At 37.4% G+C, this 23,391-nt stretch overlaps 2 protein-coding genes and 2 pseudogenes across 4 annotated transcripts in view; 3 read left to right on the plus strand and 1 right to left on the minus strand.

Annotated features, from left to right (window-relative positions):
- The window catches only part of PLS1 (plastin 1), a 133,988-nt gene that overhangs the window by 97,210 nt on the left and 13,387 nt on the right, over window positions 1-23,391 (plus strand). For all 3 annotated transcript variants that reach the window (XM_053598584.1, XM_053598585.1, XM_053598586.1), the window contains exons 7-11: window positions 6,174-6,339; window positions 6,420-6,562; window positions 9,547-9,642; window positions 14,721-14,916; window positions 19,454-19,532. In XM_053598584.1, coding sequence (XP_053454559.1) covers window positions 6,174-6,339; window positions 6,420-6,562; window positions 9,547-9,642; window positions 14,721-14,916; window positions 19,454-19,532 — 680 coding nt within the window. The remainder of the gene's footprint in view (window positions 1-6,173; window positions 6,340-6,419; window positions 6,563-9,546; window positions 9,643-14,720; window positions 14,917-19,453; window positions 19,533-23,391) is intronic.
- LOC128591200 (60S ribosomal protein L23a-like) lies at window positions 3,812-4,302 on the minus strand (annotated as a pseudogene).
- Window positions 12,270-12,938, plus strand: LOC128592362 (transcription factor SOX-2-like; annotated as a pseudogene).
- On the plus strand, window positions 13,807-14,317 carry LOC128591202 (acyl-CoA-binding protein-like). Its single transcript, XM_053598587.1, has one exon. The coding sequence runs from the start codon at window positions 13,813-13,815 to the stop codon at window positions 14,065-14,067; it is 255 nt and encodes an 84-aa protein (XP_053454562.1). The 5' UTR covers window positions 13,807-13,812; the 3' UTR covers window positions 14,068-14,317.

Consider the following 23,391-nt stretch of genomic DNA (forward strand, 5'->3'; position numbering starts at 1 on the left):
AGCTACCCAATTCCCTCATGATCCAAGGGAAGCAACTTCATCCCAGAGCTACCCTTTCCATCATCTTCTGAGGTGCTTGCATTCGCCCAGCGCCCACTTCTCTTTGATTATGAAATCATTTTTTTTTTTTTCTTTTGAGGCAGAGTCTTACTTTGTCACCCTCAGTAGAGTGCTGTGGTGTCATAGTTCATAGCAACCTCAAACTTTTGGGCTCAAGTGATTCTTTTGCCTCAGCCTCCCAAGTAGCTGGGACTACAGGTGCTCGCCACAATGCCCAGCTATTTTTAGAGAGGTGGGGTCTCGCTCTTACTCAGGCTGGTCTTGGACCTGTGAGCTCAGGCAATCCACCCACCTCGGCCTCCCAGAGTGCTAGGATTACAGGCGTGAGCCACCGTGCCTGGCCTGATTATGCAATCTTGACTTTCAACTGCAACAGCTCTTCCCTCCCTTTCCAGGTAAAATCATACAAATACTTCTCAGCCTACCCAGGCCTACTTCCAGCGTCACACCCGGATGCCTCTCTTGTGCCACTACTACTCTCTGGCGTGCTTTTAAACAATCGATGTACCAGAATAGGGTCCTCTTCACTGTGACCTCCATAAGGACGGCTTTGTGTCCCCAAAACAAGAGGAATTAAGCTGAATTTGTAAGCAAAAGAGTAGGGGGAAGTGCTTCCTAGCCAGGACTTCAGGATTTAGGCCACAGCTATTTATTTAAAAGGCTAAGAGACTAGAAAGGGTATTACTGGTAAAAAGATCTCTGTACCTGAGTTACAGAAGTCACACATTAGGTAAAGTCTTCAATAGCACCAACACAAGTCTTTAGGAAGGAAGTTTGGGCAGTCAAGGGAGTTGTCCATGGTAAGAATGGGTTAGCATGATCTCTGGGATTTTCCTATTACTTCTTGTTCAGGGTTAGAAGTGGCTTTAGGCAGTAGTGGTCATTCTATTTTCCACTAACTGGAAGGGCAATAATGATGTATTAAGTAAAAACTACTATTTACTTGAAGGAAGCACATTGCAATTCCTTACTTTCAACCCATTTTTATAGCCAATTACTTGTAAGACATTTGATATACTTATAAAGCGAACATTTTTTGAATAGACCTGATATCTAAAGCTGTTTCTCCTTATTTTACCAACACAACTGTTAATAAGACAAAGCTGAGTCTACTGCAGTAAGAGAAAACACCACCTGCAAAGCTTTGTGAGTGTCTTGGAGCTGAGAAGGTGAAGGCAGCATTTAGAATTGGAATTATGGCTTAATATATGGGTCTTTTAGTATGAAAAAGGGAGAGAGAAGAGTCTGATTCAGTTTGGATAAGGACTTCAGTAGAAGGTAGAAATAGCAAGGGGAGTTTCTCAAAGTGGGGAAGTCAAGGAGTCTTAGGGTATGAACTGTCCATTGATGTTTCCCATTGCAGAGTTAATGGGTCTTTTAGGTAGTGCCTGCAATGAAAAATCATACCCTTTGCCTAGGCTTGAGGTTTCTGGCAGAAAAAAATCACGCTAATGAAGACAGAGGCATAATGAAGTTATGCCAGTAAAGACAAAAGGAATAACATGCAAAGTCATGTAGACAAGAGGTATGGTTTGTCAGTGTCCAAGCCGAGAGTGGTGACAGAAGTTTTGGTTCTTACTAGTTATCACAACTGATTTAGTGAAGTAACATACTTCTTTTGGCCCACACTATCAACTACACATGAAATGGATTATTGTGAGATTAATACTATTATTGGAATCATTATGCATCTAGTTATTTTCCCTGCTGATACATTCACAACTGAAGCAAAAATGCTTTATGCCCTCAGAAGAAAAGATAAAAAAATTAGTGGCCAAGACTAAACTGGCAGACAGTATCTCTTGAAAATTGTATTGATTTGATTTTAGATAACTTTAAAGCATCTGCAGTGAAAAGCAAATATCCATGTACTCGATACTAATGTGAAGCCAGCAGACGATCTCATACATGCCCATAGAAGAGCAAAACTCAATTCAATTCAAGTTGGGGAAAAGGGGGAGCGATAGATGGGAGAGGGGAAGCAGGGAGGGGCTTGGTGTGCTCTCACTTAATGGGCACAATGTAAAGGTATATGGCATATCTCCTGGGTGTGGGACACAACTACCAGAGGGATGCTACCTAACAAATGCAAATATTGTAACCTAGTTGTTTGTACCCTCACATTAACCTGAAATTTTAAAAAAGCATCTGAAGCTATTAAAATCTTCTAAGAGCTCCATAAAATATCTGCAATTTATTGATAGCATTTTTGTATTTATCATGTCTATTTGTTGTGAAATATGAGGTTATAAAGATACTGAAAGATTCTCTGGTTCTGCTGCTGCATTTTGGAGAACTGTAAATGAAAATTGCTTTAATATTACTACAAAAATAATTTCAAATGCTTATTTTAGTCACCCCAGACTGATCCCCAAGAGATACAGCCGTTTACTTGGAGCCCAGCAAGATAAACTGCTTTAGCATACTGTAAGAGGAAGCCACTGTACTATTCACTATGCTTTGAGAACCTCTGTATTTTGCTGCTATTATGACTAATCCTATAAATAGTTGCTATTACTACCACTCTGTGAGAATGGTAGTAATACGCCGATTAAGAGGATGAGCTCTGGAGACTACTGGATCATACCCTGGCTCTGCCACTGTGTAATCAACCAGTGCTTTCTCTATCTATAGTTTTATCATCTGTAAAGGTCCATCTTAAGGCCAGGCATGGCGGCTCACACCTGTAATTCTATTGCTTTGGGAGGCTGGGGTGAGAGGATCACTAGAGGCCAGGAGTTTGAGACCAACCTGGGCAACACAGTGTACCTGTCTCTATAAAGAAATTTTTTTCTAATTCAGAAGTTATTTATTTGTTTACTTATTTTTTATTTCATAATAGTGTAGGAGTACAAACAGATTCCATAGTTTGAATTTGTAAGGTTAAAGTCCGATTTGTAGGTGTCCCACACCCAGGTCACCCAATGTGCCATATACCTGTGCAGTGTACCCATTGGGTAGGAATTTACCCAAACTGTATCCCCTCCCATGTTCTCCCTGCTTGAATTCTGTTGAGTTTTTCTTTCATGTAAGCAAGGAATTTTAATTTAAAAGATTAGCTGGGTGTGGTGGTATGGACCTGTAGTCCTAGCTACTCAAGAGGCTGAGGCGAGAGGATGGCTTGAGCCCAGGAATTCAAAGTTACAGTGAGGTATGATCACAGTACTGCACTCCAGCCTAGGTGACAGAATGAGACTCTGTCTTGAATAAGAAAAAAAAGAAGAAAAATACATCTTAAGATTTATTTTTTAAATTTGCTGGAATTACGGAATTAAAACCTAATTGTACATGACTTTTTAAAGAAGTGCTTCTAAATGAGGGCTTTACAGAAATGAAAATGCCATTAACCTGACATTAATAGAGTGATAGTACTGAAGTTTCTAAGGGAAAGTTTTTAAAATATAACATTTATATAACATAATATATAATTATACTGGGCGGCGCCTGTGGCTCAGCGGGTAGGGCGCCGGTCCCATATGCCGGAGGTGGCGGGTTCAAACCCAGCCCCGGCCAAAAAAAAAAAAAAGATCATCCTCCCAACACCAATAAATTTCTTTTAAAAAAAAAAAATATATATATATATAATTATACTACATAAAATTTATTTATATAACATAATTTCCTTCTCTCTTTTTTTTGTGTATGTGCAAGGCAGTATGATAGTGTGGGGAAGGGAATGACTAATTTTGTGTGGAAAGATGTTTGAAGGAAATCTTTTTTTTTTTGATGGTGAAAAGTTACATATTTAGTATTGGCCAGCTGGACTTGGTTTAGATGATCCCAATTTTGTTGGCAACATCCAAAACATCATAATCAGGAGCCAGTCGAACATATGCCTTTTTCTCACCATCAGGCCTGATCAGGGTGTTGACCTTGGCCACATCAATGTCACAAAGCTTCTTCACAGCCTGTTTGATCTGGTGCTTGTTGGCTTTGACATCCACAGTGAACACAAGTGTGTTGTTGTGTTCTATCTTCTTCATGGCAGACTCACTGGTCAGGGGGAACTTGATGATGGCATAGTGGTCAAACTTGTTTCTCCTGGGGGCACTCTTCCCAGGATATCTGGGCTGCCTCCGGAGTCTCAGAGTCTTTGGCCGCCGGAAGGTGGGTGATGTACGGATCTTCTTTTTTTTTGTGGCTGTGGATGCCTTTTAGCACTGCCTTCTTGGCCTTCAATGCCTTTGCTTTGGCTTTGGCTTTGGGAGGGACAGGAGCTTCCTTCTTCACTTTCGGTGCCATCTTGTGAAAAAAGCTGAAGGAAATCTTAATGGAAGAGATGGTGCGTGATTTGAGAAAGGAGCTTGTGACTTATAGAAAGAGGAGTGTTACAGGCCAAGGGAAAAGGGCCTTGTATTTTTGCCCTTTCATATCCATATTCCATATGGAATATCGGAAGATGAGGCCAGAGTCAAATCCTGAGGGTTTGTGATTGTCCTCACTCAGGATTTGAACTTAACCCTCTCCTTTCTCTCCATGCATCATTCATTCTTACCCTTTCATCCATTTATTAATATATTTTGAACACATACCATATGCTTGAGTACTGGTATGTACTCAATCAGATTAAAGCTCCTCTTGTTTAGAGCTCATACTCTCAATTGGGAGAGCTATAACAAGAAACAATATGTAAGTATATAATATGCCAAAAGAGTAATAAAAAATAAAATGGGGGCTCAGCGCCTGTGGCTCAAGTGGCTAAGGCGCCAGCCACATATACCTGAGCTGGCAGGTTCAAATCCAGCCCGGGCCTGGCAAACAACACATGGCTGCAACCAAAAAATAGCCGGGCATTGTGGCGGGTGCCTGTAGTCCCAGCTACTTGGGAGGCGGAGGTAGGAGAATCACTTGAGCCCAGGAGTTGGAGGTTGCTGTCAGCTGTGATGCCACAGCACCCTACTCAGGGCAACAGCTTGAGTCTCTGTCTCTCAAGAAAAAAAAAAAAAGAAATAAAATGGGGAATAGTAAGTAACAGCATGGGTGGTGTTGATGCTGCTATTTGGTGTAGGCTGGTCAGAGAAGGCTGCACAGAGTAGGGGCATTTAAGCAGAGTCTTAAAGCAATCGTGAATATTTGGGAAAATGTGTTCTAGGCAGGAGGAACAGCAAGTTCAAAGGCCTTGTATAGCTGGAACAGAGGGAGTGAGAAAAAACAGTGGGAGGGACAGGGAACATTTGAAGAGTTTTAAAAATTGGGAACACTATCAGATTTATGTTATACTAAGATCACTGGCAGCAGAGCGTTGTAGAAGATGGATTGGAGACAGTAAGTCTGAGAATAGTCATTAGGAAGGAAGTTAGGAAGCTACTGAAGAAAGGCACTTATGTTTTCAGAGGAATGTTTAAGGTATAATTGACAGAAATTGGTTATTGGATGTAAGGGGCATGGAGAAGCAAGGATTTTGCTAGCCTAGGAAGAAAAGAGTTAAGAATGAAGATTGGGGCTCGGTGCCTGTAGCTCACTGATTAGGGTGTGGCCACATACACCGAGACTGGTGGGTTCGAGCCCGGCCCAGGCCTACTAAACAACAATGACAAATACAACAAAAAAATAGTTGGACATTGTGGTGGGTGCCTGTAGTCCCAGCTACTCTGGAGGCTGAGCCAAGAGAATCTCTTAAGCCCAAGGGTTTGAGGTTGCTGTGAGCTGTGATGCCACAGCACTCTACCGAGGGCAACATAGTGAGACTCTGTCTCAAAAAAAAGAATGAAGATTGGTTCTATTAACCAAGATAATAAATAATTAAGAAAGAACACGTTTCAACAGGAATAAGAAGACTAAATTGAAAAAATTTTCTTCAGTTTTAGACATGTTGGTTTAAAAGACTTAAACAATATCCAGGTGGATATACCCCGGTGCATATATAGATAGAAAGCTTAAAGTGGGGGTTGGATGAGGTGTGGACCAGAGATGGGGATTTAAAAGTCATTGGCATAAATAGGTAATAGTTAAAACCATGTGGATTGTTTTTTGAATAATAATATTTTGGTTATATAAATACTACTTATGTTTAAAAATCTGAAATTTCTGCAATCTGTGGTTTCTTTAAGCTAAATTATAGATAAGACTTTAGAAAGCACTTCTTCATATGTGTTTTTCTTTTGGCAATTCAGGAAAATTTAAACCTAGCCCTGAATTCTGCCTCAGCAATTGGTTGTACGGTGGTCAACATTGGTGCACAGGATCTTAAAGAAGGAAAGCCTCACTTGGTCTTGGGACTTCTCTGGCAGATCATCAAAGTTGGACTTTTTGCTGATATTGAGATTTCCAGAAATGAAGGTATGATTATTAGAAATATTTACTATTTGTGACATGTACTCACCATGGGAAGAATTTATATTTTAGTGTTTCCTTCTCAGCTTTAATTGCGTTGCTAAATGAAGGTGAGGAACTAGAAGAGCTGATGAAGCTTTCTCCCGAGGAGTTACTGTTGCGATGGGTGAACTACCATCTGACCAATGCAGGATGGCGTACCATCAACAACTTCAGCCAAGACATTAAGGTTTATATTTTAATGTTCAAATTTGCTAGCCTCAGCAATTTTTTTTTTTAATTTCAAAATATTAAGGAGATACAAATATTTTTGTTACATGGATAATTTGATAATGCTTAAGTCAAGGTTGTAAGTGTGCCCATCATCTGAATAGTGTTCATTATACCTGTCAGGTAGGTTTTTACTTTCCCCTCCTTCCTCCTCTCTCCTTGATTTCCAATGGTTTTTACTTATCTCTGTGCCCATCAGTCAGTTACAGATTATTAGAGAGTACATGTGGTGTTTGCTTTTCTTTTTTCTTTTTTTTTTGTAGAGACAGAGTCTCACTGTACCGCCCTCGGTAGAGTGCCGTGGCGTCACACAGCTCACAGCAACCTCTAACTCTTGGGCTTACGCGATTCTCTTGCCTCAGCCTCCCAAGCAGCTGGGACTACAGGCGCCCGCCACAACGCCCGGCTATTTTTTTGTTGCAGTTTGGCTGGGGCTGGGTTTGAACCCGCCACCCTCAGCATATGGGGCCGGCGCCCTACTCACTGAGCCACAGGCACCGCCCGGTGTTTGCTTTTCTATTCTTTAGATACTTCACTATGATAATGGTTTCCAGTTCCATCCAAATTGGTGCAAAAGACATTAATTTATTACTTTTTTATGGCTGAGTAGTATTCTATGGGGGGGGGTATACTGCACATTTTGTTAATCCACTCATGAATTGATGGGCACTTAGGTTGATTCCATATCTTTGTAATTGTGAAGTGTGCTGCAATGAACATTTGAGTGTGAGTATCTTGTGATAAAATGACCACTTTTCTTTTTTTTTTTTTGTAGAGACAGAGTCTCACTTTATGGCCCTTGGTATAGTGCCATGGCCTCACCCAGCTCACAGCAACCTCCAACTCCTGGGCTTAAGCGATTCTCTTGCCTCAGCCTCCCAAGTAGCTGGGACTACAGGCGCCCGACACAACGCCCGGCTATTTTTTTTTTTTGGTTGCAGTTTGGCCGGGGCCGGGTTTGAACCCGCCACCCTCGGTATATGGGGCCAGCGCCCTACCGACTGAGCCACAGGCGCCGCCCTAAAATGACCACTTTTCATTTGGGTAGATACAAATGAAAAGATCACAGACTTGAATTGTCCATCTACTTTTAGTTCTTTGAGAAATCTCCATGCTCTTTTCCCTAGAGGTGGTACTAATTTTCAGTCCCACCAACAGTGTGTAAGCATTTCTGTCTCTGCATCCACACCAGCATCTGTTGTTTTGGACTTTTTAATAGTAGTTAAAAAGGGGTAAAAGGTGAGCCTCAGGAAATTAAAGCATTCTTTCCTATTTTATGTGCCACAGGTCCAGTAGATTATAAAGAGTATGTCAGTCCATTGATTTGGACTGAGAATTACATCTGTTTGATGAGCTGCATACCCTGTGGGCCTGACTAGTTCAACTCTTAGTCCAACTTTGACAATAAGCAGCCAAGAGGAAACCACGTTATCTGAACGCACAGATAGACAAAGAGGATCTTAAGGGATGTGTCCCAATCAAAGTAGTTTGAAGCTTTTCCCTCTCTACTGGGAGAGCCTTGTCAAGGAAACTATAACACTCATTTCTGCCTAACAACAACTCCATGGTCACTGCCTGGATGGGCACTGCCAAACTAAGTCCCTGTAAACTTTTTTCTTTTTTATGCCCCCAATTCTTGGCCCCCAGAGTAATTAGTGCTGGCTCTAATTTTTGTTAACTTTTTAGATATGTTACAACTTCAGCCAGTTTATTATTATTATTTTTTTTTTGTATAATGGCCTAGATGACAGTCTTTTGCTTTGAAATAACATTGTATTTCTCCAATTTCATCTGTTATATGCTGATTTTAAAGTTTTGAAATTTTCTCTTATTCTGAATTCCTTACTAACTGCAGCTCATCAGACATTTATAAAGCTCCTCATGTGGGCCCAGGGGATGCAGAGACTCAGCTCTTGGGATGCTTACCGATTATACAAGGAGACATACAACTAGTAGATGAATATTTCAATTATTTATTGCTATATAGCAAACCATGCAAAATGTAGTGGCTTAAAAGAATGATTTATTATTTCTCATCATTTTATGGGTTGGTATGGCTCTAGGGGGGTTTTGTTTCATGTGGTTTTGGCTGGGATCCCTAACTCAGTTATATTCAGCTGTCAGTTGGGCTCAGATGGAAGGTGCTCAAAGGTATCAGTCATATTTCTGGTGCCTCAGTTCTCCTCCATAAGGCTGCTCCACATGGCCAGCTTGGGCTTCCTTACGGTATGATAGTCTCAGATAGCTGGACTTCTTATGTGGAGGTTAACTTCAAGAGAGAAACAGAAGAAGCTCTTAAGATTTGGTCTTAAAAACTCAGGACATCACTTTCACAGCATTCTGTTGGTCAAAGTTAGTCACAAGGCCAGTACAAATTAAAGGAGAAGGAAAATAGTTTCTGCCTTTTGATACCAAGAGCTATTTGTACATGTTAAGAAGAATTATGATAGATATCTTTGGAGATGACGATATTGAATGATTTAATACAGTGTGGTCACTCTTTATTGAGGTGGGTTAGGGGTGCTATACAATATGCAGGAGGGTACTTAACGCATTCTGGGGAATCCAGAGAAGGCTTCCAGGAGATAATAATTGATCTGATGCTTGAGTATACAAATAAATGAAAAAGGTGAATGAGATTAACCCCAAGTGTAGGGAACAGCATTGCTGGAAACTCAGAGGTATTAAACAGGATTGCTGAAAGCTCAGAAACGCGAAATAGCATATAGGACCCCACAAGCAATTCTGTATTGAGGTTACTAGGTTGTTATTTCATTCTGTGAGATGGAGGTAGTTTCCTCAGTTTGAGTACTTTTTTCCTAAATAGAATGATGATTTTGTTCATTTAAGAAATGGTATTTCCACAGCTATGATTTAATTAAAAAAAAGTGAAAAAAAAAAAAAAAAAAAGAAAGAAATGGTATTTTATCTCTTTCCTTGTAGGATTCAAGAGCCTATTTTCATCTGCTTAATCAGATTGCCCCTAAAGGGGACCGGGGTGATGGACCTGCCATTCCCATTGACCTTTCAGGATTTAATGTGAGTGCAGTTATAAACTTGTTTTTGTATCTTGTGGTAAAATATACATATCATAAAACTATCTTTTTTTTTTTTTTTTTTTTTTGAGACAGAGTCTCTGTGGTTCTGGGTAAAGTGCTATGGTATGATGGCTCACAGCAACCTCAAACTCTTCAGCATAACCAATCCTCTTGCCTAAGCCTCCCAAGTAGCTGGGACTACAGGCATATACCACTACACCCGGCTCAATTTTGCTATTTTTAGTAGAGACAGGGTCTTGTGCTTGGTCAGGCCAGTCTCGAACTCCTGAGCTCAGGTGATCCACCTGCCTCAGCCTCCCAGAATGCTAGGATTACAGGCATGAGCCACTGTGATCGCTCAAAACTACCATTTCTAAGCATATAGTTCAGTGGCACTCAGTACATTCACATTGTTGTGCAACTATCACCATTTTCCATCTCTAGAATCTTTCATCATCCCATAGTGATATTCTGTACCCACTGAATAATAACTTCCCATTCCCTTTCCCCCAGGCTCTAGTAACCACCATTATACTTTCTGATTCTATGAATTTGACTAGTGGGTACTGTCAAATTTGTAGCTCAGTTCTCTACAGGCAGCATTCCCTAGTGGAGCCCTCGACCCTTTATTAAAGCTTGGCTTTTTGGTCTTCAGAAGTTTTTTCATACCCCAGGTTCCAAGTCTCCTTGTTAAGCCATCTGGGTATCATGACTGAAGAAAGAGAATTGCAGAATTATGACCTTGAGCATTTGTGGAATCCTACATTCACGTTTCTCTGGTGCAATAAAACTGGAATTCACCAGATTATTTTGTGACTGTCAATGTGTACCAGGAAAGGGAGCAATAAGCTGTTATTAGATTGCTAAGCAACTGATTATCCATTTCACTAGCTTACATTTGGAAATACACAAAAGATGGAAATTCCTAGTATTTATGGCATAGGAAAGTGACCTACCAAACACATTTTGGGAATCTCATTCTTTCAGTCTAAGTTGTAAATATTAGGGATGGTTCTATCTAAACGTTAAAATCTCATCAGAATATAGATTATATGAAAATATGTTAAACTGCAGTATCCATAATATTTAGTTTTAAAAACAACTTGAGTCATTACTAATTATACCACAATATTATACTGAAATAGCTCAGAAACTTATTATTGCGAAATTATATAAGGTTTATAAATTATTTTAAGTCAAAAAGAACTTATGGAAATTTTTGAATATATTCAAAAGTGAATAGACATAATACACTAAACTACCATGGGCTCATCCTCCAGTTTCAGCATCTGTTAATTCATTGTCCATGTCATCTCATTTATTCTCTACCTATTTCCTTCCTCCTGTTTTATTTTGAAGCAAATCCTAGACATCATTCCATTTCATTGATAAAATATTTCAATATGAATAGCCGGCCATTGTGGTGGGCGCCAGTAGTCCCAGCTACTCAGGAGGCTGAGACAAGAGAATCGCCTAAGCCCAAGAGCTGGAGGTTGCTGTGAGCTGTGACGCCATGGCACTCTACTGAGGGCAACACAGTGAGACTCTGTGTCTAAAAAAAAAAAAAAAAATTCAATATGTATTTCTAAAAAAATGCACTTTGTAGTATAAAACAATACTTTATACTTAAAATAGTACAATAAGTAATATCAAAATATGTAGTCAATGTTTGCATTTTCAATTGTTTCATAAGTGTCAAATTTCCTTTTCATAGTGTAGTTGAATTAAGATCTAAATAAGGTCCATATATTGTTGATATCTACCTTGGTAACTTTTTATAGTTGTTTAATAATATTGAATCTATCATTTTCTATGATTTTGTTTGCATTTTGACTTTTTCACAACTGTGATACACAGAATTAGGTTATAATCCTTGTTCATAATATACTCTTATCATGGATCGGTTGCATGATCCCTCCCCCCTTTTTTAAAATATTTGCTTGTGGTTGTTTCTTTTGAAGTTGAAGTTGTAATAAGCCACATGGACCTTCAATTCAACAAGAAAACTAAGACCTTGACGTTAATTTACATTTAGCTGTGCAATTCTCCTTTATTCATCTTTGCCTCAACCCAAGGTGGTAGCCACCATCTTCAATCTTGTGTTCATTGTTCTGTTGCTTTTCTTTTCATACAGTTTCCCTTTATCCACGTGTTTTCTTTAAAAATTTAAGTTTTTAATTTTACTTTTAACGTTAGTTATCATGTACTTAAATTTCCAGTACTTGTTTTTTAACTTATAACTATACTAGTCACCCACATTATTGTATATCATTGTGTGAATGTACCAATTCATTCATTTACTCTCTTGTTTCTAGGGTTTTGCAATTATGAAAGATATAGTTCCTCATGATTTTAACAATTTTTTTTAGATGTATCCCAACTTGTTTTTCATTGAGGAAAGAGTTTACTAGAACTGTCACTCAGTGTAGAATGGGTGAGACAAGTTTGACTTTGTTATCTATATATAGGGTGCTCTACTATCTGGCATTGAACAAGTTACCTGTAATTTCACTAGTAGGAGTTTATTGATACAATATTTGAATTTTGTTGAGTATTTCAGCAATTAGAGTTGAGTTATTAACTGTGAATCCAGCAAGAAAACTCACAGTCCATTTTGATTTAAAAGAAATGGGGAGGGTAATTTGGAATTCCTGAACATTCTGATCTTATTTTGAGCTATAATTATTTGCTGAAAAGTAATTGCCCTTAAATACTTTTATCATAAAAAATTACACCAATCAGAAATTCAATAGTGCGCAGCAGCAGCAGCATGGCGAGTGGGCGACGGCCTGGGCACGGGTGTGAATCACTACATGAACAGTTACATGCACATGAACGGCTAGAGCAATGGCAGCTACAGCACGATGCACAGAACCAGCTGGGCTATCATCTGCAGCACCCGGGCCTCTAAGCATACAGCGCAATGCAGATGCAGCCCATGCACCACTACAAAGTGAGCGCTCTGCAGAACATCTCTGTGACCAGCTCGCAGACATACGTGAACAACTTATCTACCCAAAGCATGTCCTACTCACAGCAGGGCACGCCTGGCATGGCTTTTGGCTCCATAGGTTCCATGGTCAAGTCAGAGGCCAGCTCCAGTCCACCAGCTCTTCCTCCCACTCCAGGGCACCCTGCCTGGCCTGGGACCTCCAGGACAAGATCAGGATGTACTTCCCTGGTGCTGAGGCGCTGGAATGCGCCGCCCTCAGCGGACTTCACGTGTCTCAGCACTACCAGAGAGGCCTGGTGCCTGGCACAGCCATTAAGGGCACACTGCCTATCTCGAACATGTGAGGGCCCAGATAGTGAACTGGAGGAGGGAGAAATTCTCCAAGAAAAACAGGGAAATTGGAGGGGTGCAGAAAAGGAGAATAAGATACAGCATGGAGAAAAACCCGGTATGCTTAAAAAGATAAGAAAAGAATCCCATTACCCACAGCAAGTGATAGCTGCAAAGGAGAACACCAACCACATCCATACTCACACAAAACCCACCAGGCTAGCAAGAAAACTTTTATGAGAGAGATCCTGCACTTCTTTTGGGGGGACTGTTTTTCTACAGAGTAAACCAGGGGTAAGTTGGGGAGAGAGAGGGGAATGGACCTTGTATAGATCTGGAGGAAAGAAATCTATGCTAACCTTTTTAAAAGTTCTAATGGTTCTAAAGTTCTAGGAGCTTTGCAGAAAGTTTGCAAAAGTCTTTACCAATAATAGAGCTAGTCTCCAAGTGACGAAAAAATGTTTTAATATTTGCAAGCATCTTTTGTACAACATTTATTGAGATAAACATGGCAATCAAAATGTCCATTGTTTATAAGGTGAGAATTTGCCAATATTTTTCAAAGAGAGGCTTCTATTCAGTTTTGATTGTGGAGCTGAAATTTGGGACAGTTGCAAATGTGGGGAAAAAATTATTCAAATTTGGTCATTTTAATTGTTTAAAAATTGTGCAAAATTAAAAAATAGAATAAGTACTGGCAAACCATCTCTGTAGTCTTGTTTAAAAGGGCAAAAGTTTTAGATTGTACTAAATTTTTTAAACTTACTGTTAAAGCAAAAATGGCCTTGAAGGGCTCACCCGAGCGGGGCAGGGGTGCCTAGGGCTGCACCTCTAAAAGCGCTGGCTGGTGGACTCTCATGCTGTCACTTCCTGCTCCTTGCCTCCTACATGACCACCCGGAATCTTTGCCACTTGGCCAACATGTCTCAGTCTGAGTTTGACAAAGCCACAGAGGAGGTTAAGCACCTCAAGACCAAGCCTGCAAACGATGAGATGCTTTTCATCTACAGCCACTACAAACAAGCGACTGTGGGAGATGTGAATACAGAATGGCCTGGGATGTTCAACTTCAAAGGCAAGGCCAAGTGGGATGCCTGGAATGAGCTGAAAGGAACTACCAAGGAAGATGCCATGAAAGTTTAAATCAACAAAGTCGAAGAGCTAAAGAAAAAAATATGGAATATAAGAGACTGGATTTGGTCGCCAGCCATACGATTAACCTAAACTGATACGAAGCCTTGTTTTTTCTAATACTGTGGATGATGTGAAATAACCAGTTAACCCAGTTCCTCAAGGCTGTTGAGGATACAGCTCCAACAGATTAGGGGCTAAAATGATTACTGACCTTCTCTAAGTAGTTTTTATCGGAGATGAATTAAAAGTGTATTTGTTACTTAAAAAAAAAAAATGGCCTTAAGGGTTGACATTGTTGATAATTTATAATAGCTTTTGTTCAATCCCAACTTTCCATTTTGTTCAGATAAAAAAAACACGAAGTAACCGTGTTTGAAATATTTTCTTATGGTTTATAATATTTCTGTAAATTTATTGTGATATTTTAAGGTTTCCCTCCTTATTTTCTGTAGTTACATTTTAAAAGATTTGGCTTTATATTATTTGTATCAGTCTGCCAAGAATCCATGTATATATATTTGAACTAATATCATCTTTACAACAGGTACCTTTTCAACTTAAGTTTTTACTCCATTATGCACAATTTGAGATAAATAAATTTTCGAAATACACTGAAATAAAAAATTCAATAGTGACCATTTTTGTTTCATTTTATTGTTTAGGAGAAAAATGACCTGAAGCGTGCTGGATTCATGCTTCAAGAAGCAGATAAACTGGGCTGCAGACAGTTTGTTACTCCTGCAGATGTGGTTTCAGGCAATCCTAAACTTAATTTAGCTTTTGTAGCTAATCTGTTTAACACGTACCCATGCCTACACAAGCCTGATAATAACGACATCGATATGAATTTATTGGAAGGTATGTCTTTTGACTTTTAATTGACTTACTATACTTATGTTATTGTTCTACTTCATTGTAGGGGATTGTGGTGGGAGGTGCAATTTAGCGTGTCTAGGCATGTGCAGCCATTAAAAACTGCAGTTTTAAAAAGTGGTTGTTGGTTTTGGTTCAAAGAGAATGCTGGAGTAAAGCTTATCTGTCATTTCTTCGTAAGAGGTTAGTGAAAACTATCAGATATTTAAAATATTATTGAAAATGCTAACATTACCATCAACGTGGACAATGAATTATCTATTGGAAAAAATAATTTGTAGCTTTTTTCTTCTTCGAAAGCTCCAGTTTGACTTGAGTATTGTTCTCTTTTTAATGTTTTTAGTGTACATGAAAAAAATTACAGTATTCATTACTTGTCTTGTGTGTGGTCTATCATTATCTGTCTCATAATATATAATACTTTCCTATTTTGCTTCGTGAAATGCAGATTTGACCCCTCCTAATGTAGGTACTGTATTTAGTACTTTTCTATACTCTATAATCATTCTGAATGTTCTTTTTATTAGTACCATTTATTCTTTCCATCTTGGTTGATATTTCATTTTTTGCATTGTTTATGCTGTGTTATTTCTGTCTTAATATGCCTATGGAATGAATGACTACAAACAAGAAACACAAATGGACCTTAATTAGAATAGCAGAGCAAAGCTTTGATTATGTAAAATCTCTACCTAATTTGCTTTCTATAATGATGGGGTATTGTAAACACAGTAGAAATCAGTTTTGACATTTGTACTTCATGATTTGATGTACACTCTTTATTCCTTTCCTAAGATAAAACTTTCATCAAAAGAAACCTTTGAAAGAGTTCATTTAGGTTCCACAACAGATTATTTTGTATCATTTAGCTATGTTACGTTTACTGAATATCACTGAAGCTTACACTATAAGCTTACACAATGACATCATGAAAAAAACATTAGTAATAATGTGGTTCTTTCTCCTTATCTTTATTTCTCAGCCTTTCTTACGTTCTTCTTCCATTGTCATACCCTCACCCACATGCATACCAACATCTACATTAATTTTAGAACTAAAAGTAAAAACAGTGGCAGCAGTAATGGCAGCTTTTGGAGGGAGAGATAGTTGTCAGAAGAGGCTAATCCCCAAATTTTCTCTCTAGTTGCCCCGTTTTGGAGAAAGTAGGGATTCCTCTTGGTAGGGAGAAATTAAGGTTCCAGTGTTCATTCTCTCACATAACCCACTCTTACCCCATTCCCCAGGGAGACAGAATGAGAAAATAAGTTTCGTGATTTTTTTTTTTCTCTTTGACTGCCATAACCAGAATTCCAGTATCTTCTACTTTCATAATTACAGTTTTGTGATCAATGAAGTTTTAGATTTAACAGATATATTCTTTAAAGAATATGATTAATGAAATTCATTCATACTGAAGGTTCAGTAAAATAGACTGTATTTTTCTACGTAGATGTGTAGCTAAGAGGAAAAAGAAATTTAGGGAGAGAGATTAGAACTTGAAAAAAAATTAAGCAAAAAGGAATACTGGTAAATTTTTATCAGTCTGGAAAATTTCAAAATCCCTCTGTGTTAGTAGAAGGCATTGTTTAGAGTGGCATATTAAAAATGATCTGCTTTTTATAGTCACTGAATTCTTGCTAGATATCTTTTCCAACTTGCTCGCTCTCCTATTTGTCACGTTTGAATTCTTTTGCTAGCGTTCAGCATGCTTTTGGAATTTTTCAGTGTGAATAGGATTGCTAAATATTTCCTTTAGTATTTACTATATCCATTAAGAAGATAGTGTGGGAAATATTTATCAATCATCTTTATTTAGAACATATGTATATCCTGATACATCTGCCAAAAAAATGTATTTGACTTGGACTGTCATTGGAATATTTTCTACTACAATTTGTGTTTTTACATGTCTTTATGAAAATTGAAGCTTATGGATAATATATATCCAAATTTATATATTAGTATGTCCTCATTGGCAGAAAATTTTATCTTTAGAGAATGAAAAAAAATAAAAGCCCAATTAGATATTAAACCTTTATATCAAACTGAGCCAAATATGTGTGCATCTCAGAATTCATTTATGATGACAAAGTACATAGGCTACAGAATTACAAAGACTTTGTTCAAATCATAGTTCCACAATATCTGAGTAATTTCTGTGAACCTTGATTTTCATGTATAAAGCAGGACTATTTATTAATACTTACTTTGAAGAGTTACAGAGCAAGTTAAATGTGATCATAAATGAAGGGGTTTAACCTACAGTATGTGTTTATTAATGGTCAGGAGGAGAAAAGTGCTTAATACATCACAGAGCATTCAAGTGCTAACTAAACATATGTTAGTTCTTTTTTATCTTCTCTTAGCCTACTTCTAATATGCTTATTTTCAGTGAAACTTTTATCATTTGTGGATGTCAGTTTGACCCTGCAAATGAATGATTATAGTTATATCTTGTGTATCAGCAATTAAGATTTTACTTCTAAGATTGCTGTAGTTGTCTGTAATCCAAACGACATCTTCCAATCTGGAATACATATGTTTTTGTAATGCTTTACCATGGCTCTCACAAAAATGCATAGTGCTTCTAGTTTTGAGCATTTATTTATCAAGACATCTTGAAATGATATTAAATAAATAAATGCTCACTTATAAAATCTGTTTTACTTTCTATGTATCACAAATTAAAATATTATATAATTAGTTGAGAACAATAGGAATAAATATGAACCTGTGAAGGCAGTTTTAGAACTCAAAATGCAAGTTTATTGGTTTTTTTTAAATATTATTCACTATATCTTAAGTTCAACAGAATTTGGATACTTTAATTAGAAAGCCATGTGACAATCAATCTTCATAATTTTAAGACATAATTTGTATTTTCCTAGCTGGAAATAATGTAAAAATTCCCCAATAACTAGAAAAAATTATATGTACAGCATTATAACAGATAGTAATAGAGAAATAATTAAAAGGCAAATCTAAGTCATATGCATCAATCTGTTAATCACAGTATGCTTATAATTATGTCACCTTGGGGAGAGTTCACAGATTTAATTTCCACCTGTTTAATAACTCTTATGAATAAGGCAGGCATGGAGTATAGAAGTATTTAATTTTAACTTCGTTCTTTTCAAAAAAGATTCTCATGTAGATTTTATAGTGGTTGTAGCAGACAGAACAGACTGATCAATTAGTTTTGATGCAGATCAGAGGGAATAACGTTTAAGCAAATTGTACGGCTATATAATTTAATAGAGCAAGAATTAAAGCTGATTCTGGAAAGTCATTAGGTAATGGCATTAAAAACTACATGAAAATACTGTGAGCACTTTATTTCCTGAACAGTTGACATAAATAACAGAGTCCTTTTAGAACTGACAAGGTTTTGGTTCCCATTCTAGGTGTGCAGGTTTATACTATCTCTGGCACTTAGTGTGAAGATGACTGTAGGAATGGGTCTATAGCAATGGGCCCCCCTAGAGCTCAGATGGTTATAGATTTATTTATATGCCTAATTGTCCTGTGAGTATCACATGGGCCAAAGACTAGAGACTGACCTGAATTTGCTTGTGACTTAGAAGTGATGAAAGGTATAAATATTTCAGTTTTTCAGGATTCTGGTGATAAGTTATAGAGTAGACCTAAATAGTCATTTAGGACTATTTGCAACCAAGAGATGACTAGAAGGCAGATGTGGCAGGAAGAACTTACATCCCTGCTGAATTTATGGTAAAACCCATTTTCCTTATAGATGGTTTAAGCATTGCTACAAAGGGACTGCTCAGGAAGGTAGGGTTGTCATAGGTGAAATACTAGTGTCTGCAGAGTTATCTTCCAGAGGTGATCTTTGAGGTCCAGGAACTTACTATGATGAAATGTGTTTTTCTCTTAGCACTGTCTTCCTATATATTTTCAGTAGAGGCAATCTAAAATAACTCAGTAAGCCTGTCACATAGTTACATTGCCCTCATTGCCTGTCTTTATATTACCTATAAGCCTCTCTCAACTTCATTGTTTAATATAATTTAAAGTATAGTTTTGTGCGCCAGGAACTTTCCTGTGTAAAACCATAATCCATGCTAATTTAGAAACACTACATGGGGAAAGAGGTAGAGCTTTTCTATTTCTGTTTAACAATTTGCTAATGTTACCTTGACTGCTAAAAGATTATGTTTATTAATGTCTAGACAATCCCTTTTGCATCTATTCATAACTGACCACATAAGCTTATCTGTTAGGTTTCTAGACAGAGAAACTTGTGTGTGACTCAGTAGTAGTTCAGACATGGAATAAATAAAACTAGAAGGAGAAATTTAGAGCAAATGAAGCCTTCCTAGATGGTGGGAAAGAAGGGATTTTGTCAGCAAGAGATTTTTTTTTCCTAAACAAGTTGTAGTATCTAAAGAACCATGGCAAATTACGTATGGTCAGTCTGTACCTGCCAGAATGGCTTAACATATATAATAGTTTATGATTGTTTTTGTCCTGAATCATCAGTCTCTATTTGTGTCTACTCTAGGAGAGAGTAAGGAAGAGAGGACATTTCGGAACTGGATGAATTCCTTGGGAGTCAACCCATATATTAATCATTTATACAGGTAAATATTTTGTTTCAGTTTTACTGTCAGGGTCCAACTTTTCAAGTTTCAAACTGCTTAGTTTCAAGCAAACTAAGGTTTTGCATGAGAACATTTTCTCAAAGCAAAAGAGTTTCAGAGTTTCAGAATGCTGGAAACTGGCAACAATGGATTTTAAAAGAAACTATTACTTATATAAGAACATGATAATAGTTATAATTTTTGGTGATATAAATAAATCAGTAAAGAGAATCCTTACTCTTATAGATACGATCATGAAAATAAATTATTTCAGTTTTAAATAAATAATTTAAACTGTTATTTTAGAATAAGTTAATATTTGATTATTATTATATCTGTATTTTTTATTATAAGTCACTTTTTCATTTTTGCCAAAAACCTCAATTATCCCTTAATTTTGTGTATGCTTTTTCTAATTTAAATAACTTGTTTTCCCTCAGTAATTATTATTTCTTTCTTTCTTTTTTTTTTTTTTTTTTTTTTTTTTGAGACAAGGTCTCACTCTGGCTCAGACTGGTCTCGAACTCCTGAGCTCGGGCAATCCACCAGCCTCGGCCTCCCAGAGTGCTAGGATTACAGGCATGAGCCACAATGCCCAGCCTATTTATTTATTTCTTGTTTAAAAATAACACATTATTAACATTGGTAGGGCTAAGAAAAATATCTTACTAAAGCATTTCCTAGGTTGTCTACTAGTGCTAACAATACATATGGATGGGCAGAAATCTGTCTTTTCTATGATACAGTCTACCAGCATGCCTTGAAAAAGTGGAAAAGAACTCAATTTCAGCCAGTTTTTAAATTTTTTTGAAAAAGATCTAATTAACTGAATCTATTAATAATTTAAATTTCAAGGAAACTCCTTGAAGAAAATTAACTAAATTCTTATTTAAATATGAACTAAAGATTAATGTCACAATAGGCCAAGTTCACTGGCTAAGGTTTTATGACACAGTAGTTTCTGCTCGTTGCATACTCAAAATATTCATCAAATTTAAAACCAGTTTTGCCTTTTTGCCTTATTACGCAACTGGCTTTGATATGATAGACCCACACATATAAAGCTCTTGAATAATGTATAAATTCCAGTGAAATGAGAAGAGATGAACATCAATTAGAATGGAGCTCCTATTAAAATAGCAGGACTGTGAAAACTCAAATATTGGAGGGAATTGGTCTTTATGAATTAATGTGAAAGAATATAATATATAATACAAAAGAATAATCTCATTTTGTTCAAAAATTGTAGATACTGGGCAGCGCCTGTGGCTCAGTGAGTAGGGCGCTGGCCCCATATGCCGAGGGTGGCGGGTTCAGGCTTGGCCCCGGACAAACTGCAACAAAAAAATAGCTGGGCGTTGTGGCGGGCACCTGTAGTCCCAGCTGCTGGGGAGGCTGAGGCAAGAGAATCGCGTAAGCCCAAGAGTTAGAGGTTGCTGTGAGCCGTGTGACGCCACGGCACTCTAACCGAGGGCGGTACAGCGAGACTCTGTCTCTACAAAAAAAAAAAAAAAAAAAATTGTAGATACTTGTATATGAATTTTTAAAGAAAATCTGGAGAGGTACATAACAAACTATGCAACCTGAGTAGTAGGAGTGGAGAACAGTCATCTGACTTTTATTTCTAAACTTAAATATGGTTTGAATTTTTTTTTTTTGCAATAAATACCTTGTATTTCTAATATAAGTTTAATTTTAAAATAGATTTAGATTTGTAGATACTCCTAATAACTATCTCATAAATTGATCAATCTTTTAGTTAAAGATATCTGATTATATAGCCGGGCGTTGTGGCGGGCGGCTGTAGTCCCAGCTACTTGGGAGGCTGAGGCAAGAGAATCGCTTAGGCCCAGGAGGTAGAGGTTGCTGTGAGCTGTGTGAGGCCACGGTACTCTACCAAGGGCCATAAAGTGAGACTCTGTCTCTACAAAAAAAAAAAGATATCTGACTATAGTTATGTATATCTTGAAATGCTAGTACAGGACTTCTAGGCACATGTAATTTTTTTCTATTTAGGAAAAAATAGGAAAGGACTATTTTCAGAAAATTCTCAAAAATGATATAACCTTAAAGAGAACCATTGAATATAGAAAAACAATAGCCAGATACCTGTTTGCAGTAGAATCACATGTGCATGAATTTGTGTCTGGGTCATATTCTAAACCCACCCACAAGAACTTTTTGCTTACCACCAAGTGTACCCAGCCCATACTAAAGCAACTAAAACTAAAAGGTGTTTTTCAACCTTTTTTTATCTCATGGCACATTTCAACCTATAGTTTTAAACTTCTGTGGCACACTTAAATTATGTTGATCAAAAAAATAGTGTAAACAAAGAATATACTTACTGTGCTTTGAACTTCTTTTGATCTTGAAAGTTTTCATGGCAGGTGGCGCCTGTGGCTTAAAGGAGTAGGGCGCTGGCCCCATATGTGGAGGTGGTGGGTTCAAATCTAGCCAGGGCCAGAAACAGCAAAAAAAAAAAGTTTTCATGGCACACCTAAGATCCTGTCATGGCATACCAGGGTGCCACAGCACACCAGTTGAAAATTACTGAACCAGAATAATATAGTATATTTATTTTCATTGACAATTTTCTTCATTAAACAAGTTACTAAATATATTTTAAGAACTAATAATAGTCCTAGAGTTTTTCTATTGACTCATTGGTTCTAGAAATCTCGAAATATTCAACTCTCTGGGCCTTAGTTTTCCTATTTGCAAACTTGAATAACAATACCACACTATATAAGAATAACAATGATTTCATTTAAAGTAAAAAAGAAAAAATTCATGAAATAGATAAGATTCCAGAACCTATACAAATACTTTAGTGATTGTATTTATTTATTTTTTTTTATATAGAATGCTGTGTGTGTTTATAGCTATCAGACTTTAAGTACCTTCGTTTTAGACCTTCTCCCTCCTTCATTCAGCACTGGGCCTGGCATTCTTCTCTGCTGTATGTGTGTGGTCAGAGAGTACAAAGTAACTTTAATATGAACCTTAACAAAACATAACTCAATGGGTAACTCCTCCTATGGGAGGAGAAGAGCTTCTTAATTCATCACAGAGCTAGCGATTTAAAAGATAAAGTCCTATTGCTGTGTCCTTAGCATACAGAATTGGAAACACTATACAGACATACTTTAAACTTCTCAGAACATACTTTTCTGAATCCAAATAGTATTTTCACTTCAAGGACTCCTACTTGATCATACATTCCTCTTTTCAACTTTCATTATTGAACATGAACAGCTGCCTACTGAGTAGCTGTTGTGATTTTTCTTTTAATTATTTTTTAAAAGTATTTAAAAATCATATAAGTAATACATGAACTCCTTCCCACTGTACAACTTTCAGGAAAGATGTAAATATGTGGAATAAAATAAAGCATCACAATTTCTCCCATAGCCTTCTCATTCTCCATCTTTCCTGCCTAGAGGTAATTGCTTATTAACATTCCTTAGCACATATAGGCAAATAGATAATTAGATTCTAAGTTTTTAAAAAAATAAATGACATCAAACTGTATAAAGTATTGGGCCACTTTTAAAAACTTAATATGTGGGCTGGGCATGGTAGCTTACACCCATAATCCTATCATTCTAGGAGGCCAAGGCCAGTGGCTCACCTGAGCTCAAGAGTTCAAGACAAACCTGAGCAAAAATTGAGACACCCCCCCCACCCCGTGTCTACTATAAATGGAAAAATTAATCAGGTTTTGTGGTAGTTACCAGTAGTTGTAGGTACTTGGGAGGCTGAGGCAAGAGCCCAAGAGTTTCAGATTGCCGTGGGCTATGATGCCACTGCAGTGTATCCAGGGCACAGAATGAGACTGTCTATAAATAAATAAATA

This window comes from Nycticebus coucang, chromosome 8 (assembly GCF_027406575.1).
Source record: "Nycticebus coucang isolate mNycCou1 chromosome 8, mNycCou1.pri, whole genome shotgun sequence".
Classification (NCBI taxonomy): Eukaryota; Metazoa; Chordata; class Mammalia; order Primates; family Lorisidae; genus Nycticebus; species Nycticebus coucang.